This window comes from Lissotriton helveticus, chromosome 6 (genome assembly GCF_964261635.1).
Source record: "Lissotriton helveticus chromosome 6, aLisHel1.1, whole genome shotgun sequence".
NCBI classification, from domain to species: domain Eukaryota; kingdom Metazoa; phylum Chordata; class Amphibia; order Caudata; family Salamandridae; genus Lissotriton; species Lissotriton helveticus.
This window is the reverse complement of record NC_136067.1, coordinates 1,053,055,852-1,053,080,242: the sequence shown is the minus strand read 5'-3', so window position 1 is coordinate 1,053,080,242 and position 24,391 is coordinate 1,053,055,852. Positions and strand designations below refer to the sequence as shown.

General features: G+C 45.5%; 1 protein-coding gene across 1 annotated transcript in view; it reads left to right on the top strand.

Annotated features, from left to right (window-relative positions):
• The window catches only part of LOC144762609 (uncharacterized), a 265,230-nt gene that overhangs the window by 148,015 nt on the left and 92,824 nt on the right, over positions 1–24,391 (top strand). Inside the window, exons 9-10 of the mRNA XM_078647837.1 lie at positions 2,583–2,672; positions 3,199–3,306. Of these exons, the coding sequence (XP_078503963.1) occupies positions 2,583–2,672; positions 3,199–3,306 (198 nt within the window). The remainder of the gene's footprint in view (positions 1–2,582; positions 2,673–3,198; positions 3,307–24,391) is intronic.

Sequence of the window (24,391 nt, the reverse complement as noted above, 5' to 3'; positions counted from 1 at the left end):
TGTATTAATATTTTTTAGCATTCAATTTTCTTATGGTCGTCCCATCATTTTGTCTAAGTATGTGAATCCCCTACCCAAATAACGTGTCAGCATTGTTCCTTTATTAGTCATCGGGCTAAATACTGTTGCCAAAACTGTGATAATTCTGTTTATGGTGTACACTTGTGGTTTTATGTAAACTGATATCTATTTATTTTTAACCAATTTTAATATTAGGTGCTTTATCTTTGTGATATATTCTGCCAAAGTTTTATTGATATGAATTCATCAAATTATTTTTATATCATGAATTTTTTAGTCCCTTTATCTGTTTATGTATGATGTATTTAATGATTATGACAATCGAAATAAAGTCTAATTGACATGACTTGACAGCATCCGTTCTCAGAGCATATGTTATGCTGTTATATTATTTAAAGACATAAACACTATCTTTTCATCTGTCTCTCTGCTCCCTCACAATGTCTGTTTGCTTGGTCCCTCCCACTCATTTTCCGTGTTGCCGCTAACTCTCGTTGTCGTATTGGTCCCCAACCACCATAACAAAACAAAAAAAACGCTATGGGGCAGACACCACTGGCCACGTCATAGCACTATTTTACCTTCTCTCCATCCGCCCTCTGTGTTCTTCATAGTTGTGTTGCTCACCTAGCCCGACCCCTGTTGTTCATTTTTGGCGATGTCGCCTCTTATCCCTCCCACCCTTGTCCATGGTGCTCTTCTTCCCACCTTGTTGCATTCTGGCAGCTGTGCTTCTGAAAGTATAATGGGATTGACAGGATTACAAGTCCCAGAATGCAAAGACCGGCCCGGTCTCGTAGAGCTACTGACCTGCTTGGCCGTGGGCAATATGGACTCTTGATCATTCTGCTTATGAGCCTATCGCTTCTGTGCTAACATCTTACTGGCAGTGCTGTTTGTAGATAACAGCCTTGCATTATCACAATTTGACACATCCATATCCTCTGTGCACAGAAGGTGTCAACTGTAAACACAAATGGAGTCATGCAGGCCATATTAGTGCTCCATTCTCCGGCAGACACCTCCGCAGAATTGTCGTGGCATGAATTAATGTATGGGTCACACCTTTTCAGTGCATTGACTAAGGTCAAGCTCGTCTGGGTAAAGGGGCGTAGCTTGGTCAATAAGATTGGAGGGGGTGTAAGCTTTAGATTTCTCAACAATCATGCTTGCATATCTTGTTAAAGTACATTAAGAGAAGCAGGACACAAGGCAAACTTGAGAGGCATTTGAAAGAGGAAGGAGCATGGATTGTTAGGAGTACTTAAAACACAATAGTTTTCAAACTGACCAAGTTTTAAGGCCGAGACAAGAGAAACTGACTGAGAAAGAGAGTGTTTTTTTTGTCAGTGTGGGCATGTAAAAATCCTCAGTGAAATCCGACAAATACCTCACCATACCCAACTGAAAACATCTGTACCCAACTATTTACTACAGAATACATTTTTGGGGAGTGTAACACCCCCAAAGAAGCTATGACCCTGCCCGGGTACCTATGCAGAAGGCCTTTGCAGACTGCAATGCAGCTAAATCCCTGCATGAAAGAGGCCGTTCCCATTGAAAGCAGATTTCTATTCACGCAGGACTCAGCAAATCTAGTGCTGTACGTAGACACTCAGGTACTATGCACCTGGACCTGGGAACCTGTTGAGCACCGAGTTGTTCTCCTTTTAAATCACCTAGAGGTTCAAAGCACATCTTTGGAGTATCATCTCAGACCACTGAGCTACCTTTCTGGCTTAAAGAAACAGAGTAAGTGGAATAAAAGGAAGTGTTGGTGATTTCTGAAAGACCCTCTCATTGCCTACTATAAAAGTTGAGATGCTACTGCTACTGCTATTCAACATGGCTAACAAACATTGATATTGCCAGCACCTATATATCTCTGAGTGCTGCAACCTATTGGTGTTGCCAATGCTTGTTAAAATGTGAGGGCAATAAAATTAGCTGTTTCTTATTACAAAAGGACCACAGAACTTTTTTTTTTTACAAAGATAATTGTTCATGGACTAGTAGTTTTTCTGTTTCAATCTGTGTTACAAATGTAAAATGAACTCTAAGCAATGAGTTTCAGATAGTTTTTGCCCAATCTGTATTCATTCTCGCATTGTTGCACTTATTGTCATGCAAACTCCTGTCACTGTTACACACACAGCAGAACTGTTCGAAAGAGCTGTTGTCCAAACCAGTGTACATTTTCTTATCTAGTCCGATAATCTCCCACCAGTTAAAAAAAATAAGCAAAACAATGTGTGCTTGGAGTACACAGTAAACAAAAGTTTGTCATGCCCAAGATCACCTCTGGGGGCATTTTGGCACCAACAGGGATATATTGCTGTCCAACTTGTATTCATTCTTTTTTTGCTTCAGAGAGAACAAAAGCTGCTGAGTGGACCCGCAGGAGCTTGAACCTGTGGCCAAGTGCTCAAATAAAGGTTTCTGCTGTGCATGCATTAGTCTACTGAACCACCCAAACTGGGCCATGGGATGGTATGGGTTCCAGCATAAGATGCTTAATTTTTTTTTAACATAAAATGGTTACCCTTTTTTTTGCTCTACAGGATATCCATTTGTCAGTGGTGAATTAGAGGTGAAAGCGTGGGATCTTCACAACATAGAAGGTTGTGAAAGTCTCTCAGGACCAGGTTCAGGTAAGATGCATATATTATCAAGCAGGATTACAATGTCAGATTTCCACCTTCCCTCTACCTGCTTATTTATGTATTTATTTGAGTCCTTATAGTAACACACAGTACACAGCGAAAAGCATTATAAAGATAAAATGCATATGTTCTAAAGGTCAATTCCTGATGGCAGTGGACTATGGTTTGTTCATACTAGTACGGGGTTGTCGCAGATGCGCTTGATATACCATATGGATTAATTTTTAAGAGTTTCATGGTAATTTTTCCGCTTGCCACTTTTTGATACTCATCAGATCTGTCTGTTCTTTTCTACCACTAATGGTAAACACGTTTCTACTAGCTATGGCCTGATCTATTATAACTTTTACCAAATTGATATTGGTGAAGTTTGAGCTGTGCTTTCTCATTCATGCAAAGGTTCTAATAGATAGCCCAGCCTCTACAGAAGGAGTGCATGTTGAAGTGAAAGGATTTACATTTCTTATTAATGCTGATGCTTTGTATTTTCAAGTAATTGTGTTTTTTCTTACAGGGACTTCAGTTATGACACAGGAAGGACCATTGAACGTTGTATCTGAAGACGCGTATTCTATGAACAAACAGCACTCTGAGAGATGGGAATGTACTACTAGTCCCACAGGTCTGTAGACTGCAGTTTTTCTATTGTATTAGTAGAGGTGACCACTGCATTATGGAGCGATGTTGAAAATCCTGATGATATTTTATTAGTTAAGAATTAATTCACAGATTCACTGTCTTCTGAAAATTCTTTGCTCATTGGCTCCCCTAAGTTTATTTCCAAAGTTCCATTATCAGAGTTTTCCTATGGTTTTTGAATAAGGTCATACCATGTATTCCTCCAAATGTCAGACCAGTATATGAATGACTATTTATGATTATCTTTTTACTAGAAAAATTCCATCTACATTGCTCTTCCACAATATAACAGCCCATAAACTTGGTAGCTGCATTTTTTGCTGTTTGTGTTACAGCCAGTAGTGCTGCCAAACTATTTCTCAGCCCACACATGAGAATTTTTTTTACAGCAGAGCAAAAATAAAGACATTTGATTCAACTGTAGAATATATTGTTTAGAAAAGAGATTCTGGTCAATGAAATTTCTGAAGTACATTTTTGTTTCTATATAAACAGAATAATTTTGATTAAACCTTGATCCCATGTTTTTCATTGATAAGTTGAGAAAAGTGCATTTCTCCCCTTCCTGTTATGTAAACAAAGCCAAAATAGTGTGAAGTCAGAGTTTACAATGTTTGCCCCGATGCAAATACTATTTTCTCGGTCCTTTGTTAGAGAAGCAACTAAATGGTACAAATGAACTCGCCAGTTTTTTTTTTGCAGCAGTGAAGGTTTTTGTAATATAACCACTCAACTTTTGTCTGCAGGTGATCGAAAACTCCAAAGAATTAGCTGCAATAAACTTTGCAAACCACCCTGCTGCTGCAGCAACACCCGGCACTTGCATTGGCTCTTTACGAGTTCAAAGGTGATCTGCAATGTCTTCTTCCTTACACCATAATAGCCACTGTAGAACCCCAAGTGGCACTACACTGAAATAGACCCACTCCATAAATACTCTTAAAGCCATTTTTATTTTTTCCTAAGGAAACATAAACTGAGCGGGAATGTTTTGGGAATATGCTATTTAGACTCTTGTTAAAACAGGGTAACCCACTAGTTTACTTCCAGTATTTAAAGACTTTAAAAACAGATCAACAATGAAATCTGGAAAACACGGAGACCAAAGTCAGTGCTATTTTTATTTGTTTGTGTGAATGGAGCATAACGGGGCTCACAAACACTACGTATACATTCTTAATACAACAAATAAAAACTATTATATTGAAGAAATTGTTTTAGAATTATTCAAAATATCCATCCGTCATCTCCGTCAAACTACATTTGGCTTACCATAATGAGAAAATCATCTAATGCATATTATAGGTAAAATAAGTAAATATTCAGAATCCTGTCTGACTTCATCCAGCACGTAAAAACAGCAAAAACAGCCTCATGTTTAAAAAATACAATCAAGGGGCGTGGCCAAGATGGCGACCTGAGCGGTACCTAGATCCTGAGTCTCCCCTCTCCTGGTCCCCTGTACCGGCCCTAACATCGCAGTATCACCCCAGCCTGGCAGGGATTTGAGCCACAAACGACCAAGAGTAGGGGCGAGCGGCTTGCAGGCTGTCCGGGTCGAGGAGAATCGCTGCACGGCCAGAGCGGCGAACCAGGCCGGCACACTGTAATATGGCGGCGCAGTAGGATGGAGAGGAGAGAGGCGGTTGATCGAGCCTAAGCTGCCGCCGGGCCTCGAGTTCAACAGTGGAGGGCGGCCGTCCATCTGGAGCGAAGGTACGCGCGAGACCACGGCATTGGCACTGATGGAGGTGCGAGGGTCTAGCAGGTGCGGCGGCGGCGGAGGACGCGAGGCGACCGGCGGAGGAGGTGAGATCCTGCACAGGCACCTCGAAAACTGAGGCCCCGGCTTCCGGGCCTACCAACCGGGGGTGGGCTTCGGCCCTCCCCACAGCACTACTGGCCAGTATTGGTGATCGCGAGCCCACAACAGGGCGGAGGTGAGGAGCTCTGGGCTGCGGTGGAGGTGTGAGCGGATGCTGGCGGCAAGAGACGCTGTGAACCCGACAGGGGGTCAGGGGTAGATGCCAAAATCCAGACTGCGGCTCTGCGGCCTGCACGACAAGCCACAAAGCGCGCCTAGGATTGATTGGCAGTGAGCACGCACAGCTTGGCCCCCCATAGCGACAGCGCACCACTCTACCCACACGGTTCAGGCCTTCGGGGGCGCAAGATTGGACAAGGCCGCCGAGCCGGAGGATCTGCCCCGACTCAAGGCGGTGGAGAGATCGGCTGGGAGCGCTCCCCCTCTGCGCCCAGCGGCAGCCCCTGCCTGGTGAATTGGCTCTGCTGTCTGCAGGGTGAGGAGTGAAGGGGCGGTTGGAGCCACCGGGAGCCCATTACGACCCACCTGGGACCTATGAGAGAGTTGATGATACTAGTGGAAGGCTCATCAGGCACCACTTTTGACTCGGCCTGCGAGGCTTCTGTGGCTGCACGGCCTAGATCGCGAGACCTCGAGGAAGAGCTTGCCTAGACCCCCCCGCTCTGGCTGTGAGTGCCCCACCTGGCAGGTGGGAGTCCCTGGAGATCTGAGACCCAGGGGGTACGGGTTGAGATCTCGAGGTGCCCAGCCCGTGAAGAAGTCGACATAAGGGTGCACAGGAGGCTTGTGTACAGAGGAGGTGAGCGGGCTGAGGGACTGCGCACCCACCTTAAGAGCAGACTGTGGGGGCGACACAGAGGTGGTAGTAGACAGCGAAACATGGCCAATACAGGGCGCAGAGGCGGGCGCACCATAACGAAAATGCTGGTCAAAGGCACCCCTAAGGGAGAGAAGAGTCCCCCACCCATATCCCCGACAGCGGCGAAGGAGACCACGGGGCTGGGGGAAGAGGAGATGCCTATCACAAAATCATTCCTTGAAACTCTATTTAACTCCCTGCGCGGGGACTTTCAGGCGCTAAAACAGGAAATGGCCGGAGAGCACTGCGAGTTGCGTTGCGATGTAGATGGATTGGGTGAACGGGTGGCAGCGGTGGAGGAGGCGGAACAGGCTAGAAGCGGAACAGCTTCAGCAAGAAGTTATCTGCCTCAAAAAACAGCAAGTTGACCTTCAAGCGCACGTGGAAGACCTCGATAATCGCTCTCGGAGGAACAACATTATGATCCGCGGCATTCCATCCAAAGCAGAAGGGGACAATGTCACAAGTTTTTTGCAGGGAATGTTCCGGGAGATTCTGGGGGGAACCAACGACTTTGGAATCCGCATAGACAGGGCGCACAGGGTAGGCTTGGTGCGCCGGGCACCTGCCCCCCCCCCCCCTCCTGACATCCTGGCCTTCCTGCCTGACTTTCCCTTGAAAGAGAGGATCCTTCGCGAGGCGCGTCAGAAACAACCTCTCCAATACCAGGGATACAAGGTGGCATTGTATCAGGACCTCTCAGCCATCACCCTATATAAGAGGAAGGCCTTTAAGGTGGCCACGACGTTCCTGCGTGACAAGGGAGTCCCCTACTCGTTGGGCCACCCCTTTAGGCTGATCTTTAAATGGAAAGGGTCACTGCACCAACTCAGATCCCTGCAAGACACGTGTGCCCTTCTGGGCATCGACCCTCCCGAGGAATCCCAACCACAGGAAGACTCCCCGCGATCTTCGCAAGAGAAATCGCCGCGGCCCTCGCGAGATGGGTGGCAACGAGTGGGCCACAGACGTTCGCCCAAGGTCAACTTAAAACCGGATCCAGCCACTGCGGCGCAGGAACAGGCCTCGGCCATTCAGGAAGTGTCTAAGGACACAGCGGCATTGAATTGACCTAACAGAGATGAGGGCTTTCCTTGTACTTTGATCTAGCGGGTCTGGCGGGGGGCCGAACGGGTCGCCACAACCACTTGCTCCTTCACACAACGTTACCACAGGCCAGAACTTGGTGTTAACTGGCCTAGGACTATGAACCCATTTGGGGAGTTGTTTGTTGGGGTTAGGGCGGGAGGTGGAAGGGACTGGGGTGTTGGGGGAGGGGGCCTTGGGAAGGGGTCGGGAGGGAGGTTGGGAGGGGTGGTTCCACGGGAGGCGGTAGGAGGTCAGGGCAGGGGGGTGCTGGGTGTCGACACGGGAGTTCGTGGGGGGGGGGGTACCGGGTGGGAACCAGTGTGTCGGAAGGGGCAGGGCTCGAAAATGTGGCTGGACAGAATGTCACCAGGTTTCCTTAGCAAACACTATCCACTGATTCCATGATGGCAGAAACTACTTTAAAAATTCTAACACTCAATGTGAAAGGCCTGAACAACCCCATTAAGCGGAGGGCAGTGTTATCATATCTCGAGAATTCCGGGGCCGAGATTTGTTTGCTTCAGGAAACACATTTACTTTCTAAAGATTGGCACAGGTTACGGTCCCGAGCATTCCCCCAACAATTCTTTTCCTCAATGCCAGAGAAAAAAGCAGGGGTAGCGATTCTAGTGGCCAAACACTTCCATGGACAGGTCAGGGACAAGATGGGAGAGATTAATGGTAGATTGCTAGCACATAGCTTTGCGGTGGGCGGTCAGCAGATAACGGTTGGGTCCCTATATGTACCGAACACGGGGCATGAGCCTTTCCTGAGAAATGCCCTTTCGAAGGTACTGCGCTCCTCGGACCCCCTTCTACTCCTGGGGGGGGGACCTTAATTTAGTGATGGAGACTGACAAGGATAGATCGGGGCACAGATATGGTGGTACAGGCGCTGTCTCAGGGGCAAGTAAGGAATGGCTACTGCAGAGGGGGCTGGTGGATATGTGGAGGGCTAAACACCCAGGCGCCTCACAGTACACTTTCTACTCTCATGTACATCGCTCTTATGCCAGATTAGACCATTTTATAGGTTCCTCCGAGTTGGAGGCCCGGGTAGCCGATGTGAGCATCACCCCGGCAGCCATCTTTGACCATGACGCTGTGAATCTTACGCTTAGAGTCCCTACTGTCGGGAGGCCCCCAGGTAGGTGGAGGCTACGGCAACCCCTCCTGCAGCGCACAGAAGTGGCCCAGCAACTATGAAAGTGCATCACTGACTATTTAGCGATCAATGATAGTCCTGTAACGCCAGTGTCGGCACTATGGGGAGCATTGAAGGCGGTGGTTCGGGGCGAACTTATTGCGGTGGCAGCGGCGGAGTCTAAGGAACGTAAAGTAAAGCGGGAGGCCCTAACAGCCCAGGTTGTAGAGCTAGAGCGGGTTCATGGTCACACAGGGGCGCCCAGGGTCTGGAAGCTATTAAAAGCGGCCAGGGCTCAGCTGGCAGGTCTGGATACCGATAGGGCCGAATATGCGGCTCTCTGTCTGCGACATACTTATTATGTTGGGGGGAACAAAACTGGTCGCCTTCTTGCAAGCGCACTACGGGCGAAGGTCCAGCGCTCGAAAATCCTAATCGTACATAACGGGGATGGGGATGAAGTACGAGATGAAGCGCAGATAGCGGAAACATTCAGAAATGATTATGCCTCACTGTATCAGACGGACACGGTGTGGGGGCAGACACCGACACCTATCTGAGGGACGTCGCTACTACGCTGCTGAACTCAGCAAATTTGAACGCCCTGGATGCCCCAATCCGACTCGATGAGGTGGTCGCGGCCATATCCCGCCTCAAACCCCTTAAGTCGCCGGGCCCGGACGGTTTCTCCGCTGGTTTTTATAAATCTTTCTGTTTGTTGCTTGCCCCAATACTCACAAAGCTTTTTAATTCCTTTCAAGGCCCCGGTTCCATCCCAGCCGACATGTTGGAAGCGGAGATCGTGGTGCTGCCCAAACCGGGCAAGGATGCCACGCAATGCTTGGCGTTCCGACCAATTTCTCTGCTTAACCTTGACCTTAAGTTGTTTACAGGGATGTTGGCCACGCGACTTGGACCTTGTTTACCCGGGATTATAGAGCCGGATCAATTGGGCTTTGTCCCAGGTAGACAATGTAGTGACAATACAAAGCGATTCCTACACTTGATTGATAAAACTCACTTCCAGAAATCGGACTTGGTCTTATTAGCCATTGACGCTGAAAAAGTGTTTGACCGGGTTGATTGGGGTTTCTTACAAAAGGTCCTGACACATTTTGGGGTAGGGGAGCGTTTCCAGGCCTGGGTGGCGAGCTGTTACCATCATCCTCTGGCGCGGTTTCGCCTGGGTGGCTTGCGCTCTAACCCCTTTGAAATCCAACGCGGTACCAGACAGGGGTGTCCCCTTTCCCCTCTCCTGTTCGCGCTTTATGTCGAACCATTGGCACAGAAAGTGCGTGACAACCCTAACATTCGAGGCATAACTTTCGGTGGGGAGCCACACTCTATAGGCTTGTATGCTGATGACATTTTGGCGGCTCTCGATCACCCCGAGAGCTCAGTGCCAGCATTTCTGGACGAGGTAGACTCCTTTGGGAAGGTGTCGGGCTTCCGGATGAACAGAGGGAAGTCCTTGATCCTGCCGCTGGGTAAGAACGCACGGCCTGCCCACAGCTTCCATATCTGGGTATCACCCTTGCTCCCTCCGTCGATCGGACGATTGCACTGAACTATGCTACTCTCACGTCGCAGATTCAAAAGGATCTGACTCGCTGGTCCAAGCAACCGCTCTCCTTGCTAGGGAGGATTGCGGCGGTGAAAATGTCGGCCCTCTCCAAGATTCTTTACGTCTTTTAAACTATTCCAGTGTCCCCACCGGCCGGGTCCATTGCGACTCTACAAAAGGCTCTCCACCACTTTATATGGGGGGGAGAGACCACGCTTACACAAGCAACTAGCATACCGGGAGATGGGCGAAGGGGGCCTGGGGATTCCCAATCTTCAACAATATTTTCAGGCAGCGCAACTGCAATACTTGGTGGAGTGGTATAGACCTGAGTCAGAGAAGAGGTGGCTCTTCCAAGACAGGGCCATGGCTCAAACATCCCTGTGGAAAATACCGTTCCTTCGTCGCGCTCACAGGCCACGTTACCTCCAGCATTCCCCCATCACCCGCACCATTTTGAGAGTATGGGATACGGTTGCTGTCAAGCGTGCTCTTACCACTTTCCCCTCCCCGCTCACCCCTCTCTTGGACAACCCAGAGTTCCTGCCTGGCACTGATCCCCGAGCATTCCCACAATGGCGTAGCTCCAGCTTTAGATCGGCGGGCCACCTCTTCGATGTGCAGGGCTTCATTCCCCTCTTGGAGTTGGCCCGGGGAAATCCGGAGAAATGATATTGTCTCGCCACAGCTTAATCAGTACTTTCAACTCAGGAACTGGCTCACACAACCTGAACAAGCCCCATTTGCTAGCAGGCATATGACTGAGTTCGAAAGATGGCTGGTCACGAAAGAATCGGATAGAGACCTTATCACAGATTTATATAAACTGCTCACCCCACCTCCCGAGACACATCACTCCGCGGGGCAGAGACGATGGGGGGGGGGGGAATTAGGGAGGACTCTGTCGACTCGGGAATGGAACTCGATTTACTACAGTGCCAACCACACGGCACGGAATGCAGCGGGCCGGGAGATGGCGATGAAACTGGCTGTGTACTGGTACCTCACCCATGTGAGGCTCAACAGAGGCAATCCGAGCCGAAGCGCGTCCTGCTGGAGAGGCTGTGGGGAAAAAGATACCCTGACACACTTACTTTGGGAATGCACAGTGGTTATGGAGTATTGGACAGCTGTACTTAATGAGATAGATAGCGCGTTGGACACTGAGATTCCAAGATTCCCTGCCTACACCATCCTCGGCCTCCCGAATGCACTTACCTTCCCTCTGAAATCTGTGAGGGGTCGCCAAATGGGTCTTGCTATACAGGCGGCTTCCCAACACATCCTATCCCTCTGGGGGACGACCACTAGACCCACCCACAAGGGCTGGCTCCATAGACTTTGGTTCACATTGGGAATGGAGCGTATTCAAGCCACACTCACACAAACTGCGGCAACATTTCGCACAGTCTGACAGCCACTGCTGGCGCTCCTTTCCCAAGAGTTCAAAGAGATCACATGTCCTACATATCTCCATCTATTGCGCCTGACAGCCGCGGAAATGGTCTTCCAGAGTCTGAAAAAGGAACACGTTGAGAATTCTGGGAACGCTATGCTCTACATTCATTTGATCCAACACACTGGTTGGGGAGGGGGGAGGCTTGGGGGAGGGGGTGGGTCCGGTTCACCTTTTTATTGTTGTTTTTGTTAATCAGGCTATATGGCAGATCTTTGCTCCATGCCACTACCTTTGGAAGGGACTCCAAGCACAGTTGCCGCCGGGGATCTATGAACTCTGGAGGCGGTATGTCAAGTTATTTGAAATGGACTGCCCAGCTTGTTGATCATGCACTCCTGTGGCTTCCACACTGCTTTGTAATGCATGCATTTGCTGTTAAAACCAATAAAATAAATTAAAATCCCAAAAAAAATACAATCAATAAAAATTCATATCTTTGCTCAACCAATTTTCTACCATCTCAAAATATTTGCCAACCCTTGAGCACAGTTTAATATTGCTGCATTTTAAAATTAGAGGTAATAGGTCTTGAGAATGCTGAATCTGGAGCTCTCTAAAAATGAGTGATACTTGTTCTTCCTTTCAGCACTACAAACAATTTAAATATGACAGTGTTAAAGTACACTGTGCGCAACATGGACTTAGATTCTCTATTTGATAATGTATGATGGAATTCCAATTCCACTTTGTAAATGACGGAACTTGTCCTATTCTCGGCTTCAATATCCAACGCTGGCCATTTTGTGCTTTTATATCTTCAGATTCTTTTGGGACTTGTCTTTAAATTCATTGTGTATTAAATGTACAAGCTGTGGTCTCTTCCTACAATCGTTATAACCACTTGCAACAAATGACCTTTTTTTTTTTTTTTAAAACCTTTATTGTGCATGAAAAAGACAACAAATACGGGCCTACAACCATCAGGCCGGCCACAAGACTTTAAGCACAAGTGTGAGCAATGCGGCTCCTCAGCGGCATCAGGCAAGATAGCAGCAATTAGTAGCAGTTACACTGAATGGAGTTATGTCGCCGAGGAGAAGGAGCATGGAAGGTTAAATTTGAAAGTTTTTGATCGAAATATAACTCAATAAAGAATAGAAACAAGAAGAACTGAGTCCGGACATTAGCTTCACGACATGAGCAGGCAGCATCAATAAGAACAACATTAGTAAGAACACCCCGTCAATACGGCAGTACCATACAAAACAACAGGAGCTGCAGTCCGCATTCACGTACCACCCTCAGCGCCACCCACTCCCCACTAACCCCTATTGCAGACCCAGAACAGAAACCAGAACAAGAAAGCGCAGAAATTAGAAAAATAAGGCCCATAGAAACTAAAAAGGGAAAAATAAATCTACCCCCCCACCCTACAACAATCCGGAGGCTACGGCCTACCCCCCCCCCGGCAAAGTGCCTGTCGCCCAGTAAAGAAACCCGAAATACAGACCAAGAATAGAAAAGAAAGAAAGAAAAGAAAGAAAAGAAAGATTTTCACTCTTGAAGTATCGGGAGGAAGAAAAGAACAAGCTATTCTACCACTCCCAAAAGAGAAAGGAAACAAAAGAAGGTGGGGAGGAGCCCACTTAACTTCAGAGCGCCCGGGACCCTCGGCCATCCACAGCTGCCACACACCAAAAATCTCCTACTACGAAAGCAGCAGTGCTATAATAAATTGCAACAGTAACATAGATGGAAAAAGTCATTTCGCGATGTGTGCTCACAGCATAAACGAAGCAGTTCCAATCCCTGTCCAGCCCACCCGGGAAGCCATAGCTTTATGAATCAGTCTAACCCTGGCCAGATCGCGGGTGCAAGACAAAGCCAGCTCTTATATGTAAAAAGCAGTCACACGCAGCACCCCGGGCCCGTACAGAACCGCCTCCCCATCGACAAGAAACACAACAGAATTTAGTAATCGCAATCTCAAATGGGGAAAAGCTGCACATGCAACACAGTCAGCATAGTAAAATACAGTACAGTCCAGGTCTCCGCCAGCCGGTCAAGCAAAGCCGAGGCGAGGAGCACCTTCAACCCTGGCCAGAACGATGAAACCTCTCCAAGCATGACCATCGCCACGGATACAGCGCAGGCAGAACAAAGGAGCAAGATGGCCACTCTCGACATGGAAGGAATAGAAGAGAAGAAGACGAATGTCCCCAGTCACCAACAAATTCAGCGGCCAAAATGACGAACCCCCCCTGCCATGCAGGATGACACTCACTCCAACCAAGTAGAAAGGAGGCTCCGGAGGCAAAACCCTCGAAGGGGGCAAACGACTGGGGGGGCGATAAGCGGAGCTCTGATAGCAGTTGTTCTGGCAGAGTCACAGTTCCCGGAGCAAGGGGAGACTTTGTAGCAGTACGCACATGCCGCAACATTGTATCCATTGTAGGAATGTCCGTAGGCAGCAGGGAGACAGGCAACCTCGGACGCTGTATGGAAAACGTAGCTTCCTCGATCTGCCCCCCCAGCTCTTGAGCATTGCGCCGCCATGTTGCCCATAAGTCTGCAAGGGCATCCAGGATATCACCATAGGTCAGGTCACTCCGTAGCACCAGCCGATCCTCTCTGGACGGTGACGCATTCGGTTCAGCCTCCGGCTCAAGTGCAGGCAGGTCCGCACAAACTGGGGATAGGGGAGCAGCCCTCTGTCCATGCTGGAAGGCAGGCGCCATTACCATCTCGTCCGCGAGTCCACACCGGAGGGAGGGGGGCGGCTCCGTTGTCAAAGAACCATCGTTCAAACACGGAAGGGCACGAGGCTATCAGTACAGGGGGCTGTGCACAGTGAGAGCCCCCTCGCCTCCCGTGGGTACGGGCAGTCCACAGCTGAAAGGACGCCGCAAGATGGAGTCCGCCTAAGTTAGGAGCAGCGTAGAAGTGGAAAGCACAGTACGAAGGGCTCCAGTCTCCCAAGCACACACCCCTGAACCAACGGGAGTCGCACTACAAAGGACAGGAGAAACTCCGTCTATTCACCGCAATCGGCACGCAGTCCCAAACACCGGTACCCCCACAGCCCGTCCCACCGGTCACGAGCAGCAGTGTCCAGCGGCGGCAATCGGCACAGGGTTCATGGGCAGCCCCGGTGATCGGCGAGTTCCATGAGTTTTCATCCAAAACGGCCGGCGGAGATCTCAAATGAACGCGAATGTCATCAGCGCGTTCGTGTCCTCATCTTAGCACGGTGTAGGCAAGGATAGATTCCAGGATATCAATGTGAAGTCAGGCGGCTTGGGGAGCCGGGCGCTCACACGTCCGTCCCGTCCGCCATCTTGGCTCCTCCCCCAACAAATGACCTTTTAACATTTTTGTATCTTATATTTTCCCCAGCTGCAGATCATTATAAGTAAAAGCCGAAGACAAATTTAGGGCCTGCAAAACATTACATACATTTGAGGTTCAAATGTTTGTGTTGCTCAGTTACAACTGGCATTTTAACAAATATCTATATGAACCCATTTAGTATGACCATAGTTTTGCACCATAATTTAAAATTCTCTGCTAATATTTACATTGATGTTAACAATGCCTAATAATACCAGTCTAAGAGCACTGTTAATAGAATAATTTGGCAGGTTGAGCTAAAGTTTCCAGATTACTATTTCTACTGATTGAAGGTGTATTATATCAGTTTCTGCCATAATGTCAGAGCCATAGAGCAGTAAACTCACAATATTTAGTGTATAGATTGCTTTTAGTACCTTAAGAGACTTGTATTCCTTTGCAAAGTCCAGATTGTTCAGCGACCAAGCAACTGTCTTCGCCCTCTGCTCCTGCGGGTCCAAATGTCCCTTAAAATTAAGTATTTGTTCTATTTTACAAACTCTACAAACTCTAGTTTATTGTTTCTAATTCGCAATTTTAGATGGCCTTGCTCAATCCTTGACTTCAAAAATATCATTATTTCAGTTTTTGCTATTTTAATTACTAGGTATTAATTTAGCAATACGTTGTAAAAGCATCAAGCTGCATCAGAAGGCCTAATGGAGTGCAAGCTAGCAAAATAGTTTTGTATGCATGAAATATAAACATAATAATCTCCTCTCCTAGTTTTGGGGGAAATGTGTGTTTGGGAATCGGGTTCGCCGGAATATCTGAGATACATAAAGAAAAAAGCAATGGAGTCAATATACAGCCTTGCTGCAGCCCATTTGAGGTGTAGATTTTACTTTGTAAGGCTCAATTGCTTCCCAGTTCAACTTGGGTCCAAGAGACCTCATGTAATTGTATGATTAACTTCAGTAAGCCCAGGGGTATATTCCACTTTGTAAGTTTGCCCTCGAGTTTACTTCGGTTGATCGTATCAAAAGCGGTAGATAGACCTATCTACGCTACATAAATTGCTAGATTTTTTATTGTTGCATAATCCTCTACTAGCACTTTCAATGCAAAACAGCCATCAACGGTTAAATGGTTCCTTCTGTACCCCAGCTGAACTTTCGGGAGAATATCTTCTATCTCAACCCATGTTTCTTTCGCCTGCAGCAGATGTTTTGCATACATTTTATTGGGTATATCCAGGAAGCTTATCAATCTATGATTATTGGGCATTTCCCTGGACCCTTTTTTAAAAACTGGAATTCGAATACTCCCCTTCCAGGAATCTGGTATTCTATTTGCATGAGCTATAGTAGTGAACAGGGGTGTCAATACTTGTGCCTAATGGTCGGGATTCATCTTTAATATACCAGCAGACAACCCATTTTGTGCCTGGGCTTGTGAACTCTTCAAATTCATTGTCATAGTTGTCATTTCCTTTACAGAAGGGATGATATTTGTATTCTCTATTCTGAAACTCATGGCATTCAGGCAACTGTTCGAGTCATTATGCAACAGCTTTACATTAATGCCTTCATTCTTAATACCATAGAGGCCTGTAATGTACTTGACCCACTGTCCCTCATCAACTGAGCAGGCTTCCTGTTTGTTTATAACGCTTCTCGCTTTGCCCAATACTTTCTAAAAGACAGCTGAACTGACCTCCATCCATAAGGACTTCTCTTCCCAAACAATCTTTCTGATTTCCTTCCTGTACTCTCTCATGAATACCTTGATCTGCCTATATCTGATCATAGGTTGCACTTCATAAGCCTCCTGTATATTGTTATATAAAGCTTTCTTTGCTTTAAATTTTTTGCACTCTGACCCTGTGTGATTTGTTTCTTAATATTAATATTTCTGAACTTAGCAGAGAATTGGTGAATATCGTTTATCATTTTTGCATTGTCTAACCAAATATTTTCCTCACAGTTTCCACTATGAAGCAATGAAAGGTTCTGCACAAGTTGTTTTACCTTATTAATCATTTTCACAGGCCATATTATTCTACGACCATTCATAAACCGTACATTCAATGAATTTCACCACCTCGCTCTTTCTGACCAACCAACTAAGGCGCCTATTACGATGCAAGTCAGAATGCCTCCGACTGCAGGTTGGAGGCTTTCGACTCACTTTCTAGGTTGTTTCAAATCCGACAGCCTTATTCTGATGACGGCTGTTGGATTTGAAACAAGCGGGTCGGACCGACTGGCTTTGGACAGGCTCAAGGAGCTTGTCGGCCAGTCAGAGGCCACTCATTATCCCCCAGGTACGGTATTTACTCCGTGAGGATTATGATGTTGCTTTCCGACAGGCTTTTCATGTCCGGATTTCTGACATGAAACTCCTTACAGAAAGCGACTTTGGGGCCTGTAGCAGGGCCCCATGTCCTGCAGGCTCTGGTGGGGGGCCAGGAGGGCACCTTTGGTGCCTGCCACACAGTGCATGGATTAACACAGTCTCCCATTTCTCCATGGGAGCTTGTGCCACGGCCGGTTTACCGCCACAGCACTAGTTCCCCTAGTGAAATGGAATATGTGACCGCACCATGTGGAGTCGCATTGTAATGGCGGTGTTGGGACCGCGGACTGGAGGTCAGTCAGTCCCGTGACCACGGCGTCCACCTTACATCGTAATGAAGCTCTAAGTATCAATACGAGTGACTGATGATCACTGTCATCTAATTCCCTATGACCAAATCCTCACCTAGGAAGAATTTGTTGATAGATATTATTGCGTAGTCAATCAGTAAGGACGTTTTTCCATTGTTGAAGGTAGGCTTACTGGGTTGATCTCCTTTACATCTTCCATTAATGACTACAAGACTAAATTGATTTAGTAAATCCCCGATCCTTCTCCCTTTAACATCACTTTCTTCTGTTTAATAATAACTGGTGCAGGATATTCAGGCTAGCCTCCCTTTCCTCTTGAAATTCATCCCACAAACTGGGGCTGGGGATTAACTTTATGAATTCCTTCCAGTTCATCCTTAACCTTATGTCTCGCTTTGTAGTTAGTAGTGTTAAAAGGTAGAAGCCTTACCAATTTACCCTTTCACTGCTTTTACATTATGAACTACAAAATCATTCACCATTCATTATGAGCTACAAAATCATTCATCAGTGATGTCATTTGAGATGTCATCAGTGATGTCACTGACTATATATATGTGATGTAATATGCGACGTCATCAACAGTGTATTGAGGGGGCGTGAGTTATAGTTAGCTTAACCAACTATAACTGCTGAATTTCTCTGATTTTATATGAGTAAAATGTCACCCTAACTATAATATAACTGAAACCTCTTTTTTTCAGTAAATTTCTACGATTTTTGAAATGCGATTTCCTCACTATAATGTCTCTGAAACCCATGGTTTTTTGAGTGAATTTCTAAGGGTTTTTAAATGCTAATTCCTAACTATAACTTCCCTGAACCCTATGGTTTTTTCAATGAATTTCTAAGGTTTTTAAAATGCTAATTCCTAATTATAATGTCCCTGAAACCTATGGTATTTGAATTTCTAAGTTAAAAAAATGCTAATTCCTAACTATAAAGTCCCCGAAACCTATGGTGTTTTCAATTAATTTTTAAGATTTTTGAAACCATTTTATTTTGAAAAGATGTTTGTATGTATTTTTTTATTTTTTTGTCTGGTTTTTAAGTATGTTTATAAAGTTCTAAAATAATTATAATCAGTATCTAAAAATATATTAACACAACTGATTCATAGTGTTATTTATTTGAGTTAACATTGTTTTCTTGTTTGTGATTTTGTACAGTGTGATATGATTTAAGTTTTTTTGCTAAATTAATTTTGTATGATTGCTTTTAATAGTGTGAAACTTGTTTTGTTCTTTTCCTATGATAACTATCTTCTTTGTATATAAATATATATTTTTTAAAAGGGTTGCGTACCATATGTGACCCTACAGTGGGTGTGCAGACCAGTTATACGAATATCACTCTAAAAAACATATTTAGAACAAATTAATATATTTTTTGGACGTAGATCTTTATTACCGAGTACATAAAAATAGTAATAAAGACATTATAAATTTGTTTCAAAACATTTTTAACATATATTTGTGGACGCAGTGGTATTGCGTACTGTACGTGACCCTACAAGGTGAGTGCGTGGCTGCGTTATACGAATATCACTCTAAAAAACATTTAGAACAAATGAATATATTTTTGGACATAGAGGTTTATTACAGAGTACATAAAAATAGTAATAAAGAAGTTATACATTTGTTTTAAAATGTTTCTAACAGATTTTTGTGGACTCAATGATGTCGCGTACCGGATGCGGATCTACGCGTTAGGTGCGCTAGTCCGTTACACAAATGTAATCTTAAACTACATACTTACACCAAAATAATATTTTTTTTAACAAAGAGGTTTATTAATCAATCCTAAAAATTTGTATTTGTGTTCTTTTGCAATATTTTTAAGATGTTTAAAGCATATTTATATGTACGCTGCACCATGGAGCACGGGACGAGTAGGGGTCGCCAATCCTGCCGTCACGTATTTCCGGGATCTCGTATGGGATGCGACCCCGGCGGAATTTTCAAAAGTATGAAATATGAATGTTTCAAGTTTAAATATCTGTTTTGTATAAAGACTTTTCATTGAAATACTTTGAAACACAATATCCTAATAGTAATTGAATGTTTTATATTACATTTAGCACATTTTATGGGTACGCGACGTATGTGCGATGGGTGCGCGACCTCTACGCGACTTCATGTCATATCGAAAAAAAGCTTCTTATGGGTAAAGAGGTTTTCATTTTGTTGGTAGGTGGATCTAAAACCTCTTACAGGCCTTTCATTTTGGGTGTGTCTTGCTTACAGACTACCTGTTTTGTAGGCTCTGTCAATTTTGTATTTTTTGGGGTGTATTCATTTTTGAAAAGCAAAATGGCATCAGCGTTCCCTGAAGACCAGGAGGAGGAGATGGAAGAGGTGAAGGAGCCAATGAAGAAGAAAGAGGAAAGTATTGTGTGGGCTTTCTTTACTGTGTCTGAAGGTGAGAAGAAGGTCAACACACGTAAGGTGACCTGTACAATTTACCACAAAGTCCTCTCTAGAGGATTAGAGAACAAGTACTCATGAAGTACTTCTTCAATGAAGAAACATCTGGAAACAATACACCATGCTCGTCTTGCACGAGAGGTGGAGCTCCGAAGAAGGGAAGATGCTGCCAGTGATGATGGAACACAATCATCCTCATCTGCAGGGGTGGTTTGAATACTCCACAACGTCTCATTGTTCCAGAGATGGCGGATGCTGGCATCCACTGCAGAAAATGTTTCACGACTCTGTGTGTTGGAGAGCCCTCCATTGACACTGTCAAAACTCTCCTCAGAGCACATAAGTGTTAATTTTTTTATTTTTGTTTTGTTGCTTGTGTTTCTTCGTTAATGAAAAACACACAAAAAGTTCAGAAAATACAATAAGAAAACATTGTTCCCAAAAAAAAAGTTCTAAAGGAACCAATTAAACTGGTTAAAAATAGAAAATTTGTATATAGTGAAAGTGATTGCTTGTAAGAATGTATGTATGATCAATGTTAGAGTTGTGTATAAGTAGTATCTCAGTAAGTGGATGAGTGCATGCATAATACGTAAGTGAATGAATAAGTAAAAGAATACTGCTGGTGTGATTTGATATGGGCATAATTAGTGGCAGAGGGGTTGGATGACTGTATGCATAAGACCTATGTGAGTGGTTGAGTGTAAGAGTAGTGTTTGAATGATTGCATGAGTGCATTCATAGTGCCTGGGTCATAGTATGTGTATGTGTGTAGTGTCTGGGTGAATGCATAAATGCATGTACACTGCCAGAGTGAAAAATTAGCGCAACAGTACTGCTTGAGGGTTTCTATGAGTGCAGGTGTATTGCCTGGATGATTAGATGAGTGCTTTGGTAGTACCTGAGTGAATGGATGAGTGCATGAGTTGTGCTTGAGGGAATGGATGAGTGCATATGTAGTGCCTAGGTGACTGCATGAGTGCATGGGTAGTGCCTAGGTGATTGTATGATTACAGGGGTAGTGCATGTGTGATTGTATGAGTGTGTAGCAAGTACCTGGGTGAAAGTATAGGTGTAAGGCTAATGACTTGGTCATTGAAAGAGTTCATAGGTAGTGTCTTGAGTTTAAGAGTAGTACCTAAGTGATTACATGAATGCATGGGTAGTGCCTGGGTGAAGTGGAGAGGTACTGTCTGGGTGATTGGATGAGTGCATAAGTGCTGCCTGAGTGAGTTTATGAGTCCAAGGGTAATGTCTGAGTGATTACATCAGTGCATAGGTAGTGCCTGAGTTGAAGGATGACTGTAAGAGAAATGCCTGGGTCATTGGATGACTGCATGGGTACTTCCTGAGAGAATGGTTGAGTGCAACAGTAATAGTGCCTGAGTGGTTGTATGAGTTCATGGGTAGTATGTCAGTGATTGCCTGAGTATAGGGGTAGTGCCTGGGTGATTGCATGAGTGCAGGGCTAGTACCTGGGTGATTGTATGAGTGCATGGGAAATACCTGAGTGAAAGTATGAGTGCATGGCTAATGCCTGGGTCATTGCATGAGTGCATGTGTAGTTCTTGAGGGAATAGATGAGTGCATGGGTAGTACTTGAGTGAATTGATTAGTCCAACTGTAGTGCCTGCATGATTGGATAAGTGCATATTTAGTGCCTTAGTGAATCGATGAGTGCATTGAAAGTGCTTGAGCGAATGGTTGAGTGCAAGAGTAGTGCCTGAGTGATTGCATGCCTGATTAATTGGATGTGTGTATAGGTAGTGCCTCCTAAATGCATGAGTGCACGGGTAGTGCCTGGGTGATTGCACAAGTGCAGGAGTGCTGCTTGGATGATTGGATAAGTGCATTGAGTGAATTTATGAGTGCAAGAGTAATATCTGGCTGCTTAGATCAGTGCATGGCTAGTGCTTGAGTACACGGATGACTGTAAGAGTAATCAGTGGGTCATTGTATGAGTACATTGGTAGAACCTGAGGGAATGGATGAATGCATGGGTAGTGCCTGAGTCAATCGTTGAGTGCAAGAGTAGTGCCTGGGTGATTGTGCGATTACGTAGGTAATGCCTGATTGATTGGATGTGTGTATAGGTAGTTCCTCCTTAACTGAATAAGTGCATGGGTAGTGTATGAGAGAATGGATGAGTGCATGGTTAGTGCCTGAGTGAATAGTTCAGTGCAAGAGTAGTGCCTGGGTGATTACATGAGTGCAGGGGCAGTGCAGTATGGGAAATACCTAAGAAAAGGTATCCAATCCAATCCAAAAATTCTTTATTTTGGCCATTTGAGACCATAAAAGATTCATTAAAAGCATTAAAAACATTTAAAACACATCCGACATACAATAAAAACATGACATGGTACATTTCATAAGTAGTTCATTTCCCTGGAGAGTCTGGGTATGAGGAGCGATTTCATTACAATTCATATCACTTTTCAGTCTTTTAGTATTTTTCCCCTTATCTGCCACATGGCCATTATAAACTTGGCAACTGCAAAAACTATATGGGGCAGGGTACTTGTCTTCAGTATTCTGTATGAATGTAAATAGTTTCTTATGCCCAAGTTCCTACACAATGGCATTAGCCAGCATTTCCTCGGTCTAGTGTAGGCTGGGCAAAAAAACAAAACGTGAGTTTCTTCCTCATCGTACTTATTGCACCCAGGACAGATTTTATCATCCCGCATTGTCCATTTGCAAGTGAAAGTTTTCAGGGGCAGGGTGCCTAGCCTCCATTGAATGAACAGTTTCCTTTCCAAAATAGGAAATATGATGTCCGTAAAACCTTCAAAATGATAAGAATTTTTGGAATCCAGGAATTGTTCAGTCAGGGTGCCGATTTTAGGTGCACACACAAGAGAGACTAGACTTTTCTCCTTAAATATTTCAACCAGCCTTTTGCGTGGGACCCTTTGGCAGCCTCTTTCAGGAACCTCCCATAACTCAGGAAGTCCCAAACGATGAAGTTCTCTTTTGATAAAGGCCAACCACGGGATTCTGTCGCGCTGGTTAAGAATCATGACGTGCTTGAGGTCTTCCCTGTAATGTGCAAGTTCGCCAGTGGAACAAAGCCTGTGCCAGAACCTCAACGGTTTTAGTTCCAATTCGTCCCCTATCGAGGGGAGCCCTAGATCTAGTCTTAGTGGTAGCAAGGGTGTGCCTTGCGGAAGAACCAAAAGGCGTCTGAGAAAGTTATTTTCTACTCTGACAAGTTCTGTCCCGGCTTTGTGACCCCACAACTCACTACCATAGGATGCGGCCGCTTTGGCTTGTGTTTTATACATCTCCACAGCTGGACTGATGGGTTTAAAGGTTGATGTATTTGCGACCTTCAGAATTGCCCCCGACAATTGAGACAACTTTAACCGGGATCTGGCTATCTGAGGGCCCCATGATAAATTCTCGTGTAGAGTTACCCCCAGATACTGGAACGTTTTTACCCTTTCCAGCCTTGTAGAACCCAGTGTTGGATTAGGCCTAGTTGTAAAGGAGGGATTAAATATCATGAATTTTGTTTTTTCTGTATTAATCTCCAGACCGTGTTGCCTGCAGAAAATCCCAAACCCATCTAATATCCGTTGGATCCCCATCGGGGATTTGGAAAGCAGGAGGGTATCGTCGGCAAACATGATAGCCGGTACCCTCCTGCCTGCCAGCAAGGGTGCATCATTGTCCCTGACATTGTCAAGATGGAGTATGACACTGTTAACAAAGAGGCAGAACAGGGTTGGCGCAAGAACGCAACCCTGTCTTACCCCTCTGAGAACTGGGAACCTAGAGGACAACGCTCCATCCCTCCCACACCTAACCTGAGCAAAATTGCCTTTGTGGAGCCTAATTATAGCATACAGTAGTTGGGAAGGAACACCCAGCTCCTTTAGAACCTCCCATAGTTTCTTACGGGGAACCAAGTCAAATGCGGACCTCAGGTCCACGAACACCATGTACAGACTCCCCCCCTCGATCCTCACTGTTTTCCAGTAGAGGAGGACGAGGCGGAAAATCTGATCCATGGTGGACGTGTTTTTCCTGAAGCCCGCCTGGAGGGGACTAAGAATCGCGTTGTCCTCCATCCAGTCTAGAAGGTGGTCCAAGAGAAGGCGAGAAAATAGTTTTTGGGGTACATCTATGAGGCTGATCGGCCTGTAGTTGGCTGGGAGCAGAGGAGAGCCCTTTTTGAAAATTGGTACTATCTCTGCCCCCAGCCAAGTACAGGGGATCTCCATGCCTCCCAGGATGGAATTAAAAAGTATTAGAAGGTACGGGCCCCAGATCTCTGGATGGTATCTAAACAGATCGCCGGGCAATCTGTCGAGTCCCGGGGCCTTCCCCAACGCCAGTCTCTCTATGGCGCTAACTACCTCACCCAATGTAAATTCTAGTCCAGCTGCAGGCCATTAGTAATATCAAGGGCCACCTCATTAGCAAATTCAGGAGTATCTTGGTACAATTTACTAAAATGGGATTCCCATACCAAAGCAGCGATGTTTGGCTCCACTGCTGTTTTTGGTTCTCCTGAGCCAGTGTTAACCAGAGACCAGAATTTTCTAGAGTCCCTCGTTTCTAGTGCTAGGGTGAGGTCCTGCCATCTATTCCAGTCCCATTCTGACTTTGCTTGTGCCATGGCTTCCCTGTAATTGCGTCTAAGCTCAGTAACCTTGTCCTTATTAGTGCCGGATTTTATTGTAGAGATCAGCTCGGTCTTGATCTTTTTACAGGTGGAGTTGTACCAAGCTGAGGTTCGAGTCTTTTTCTTCCTT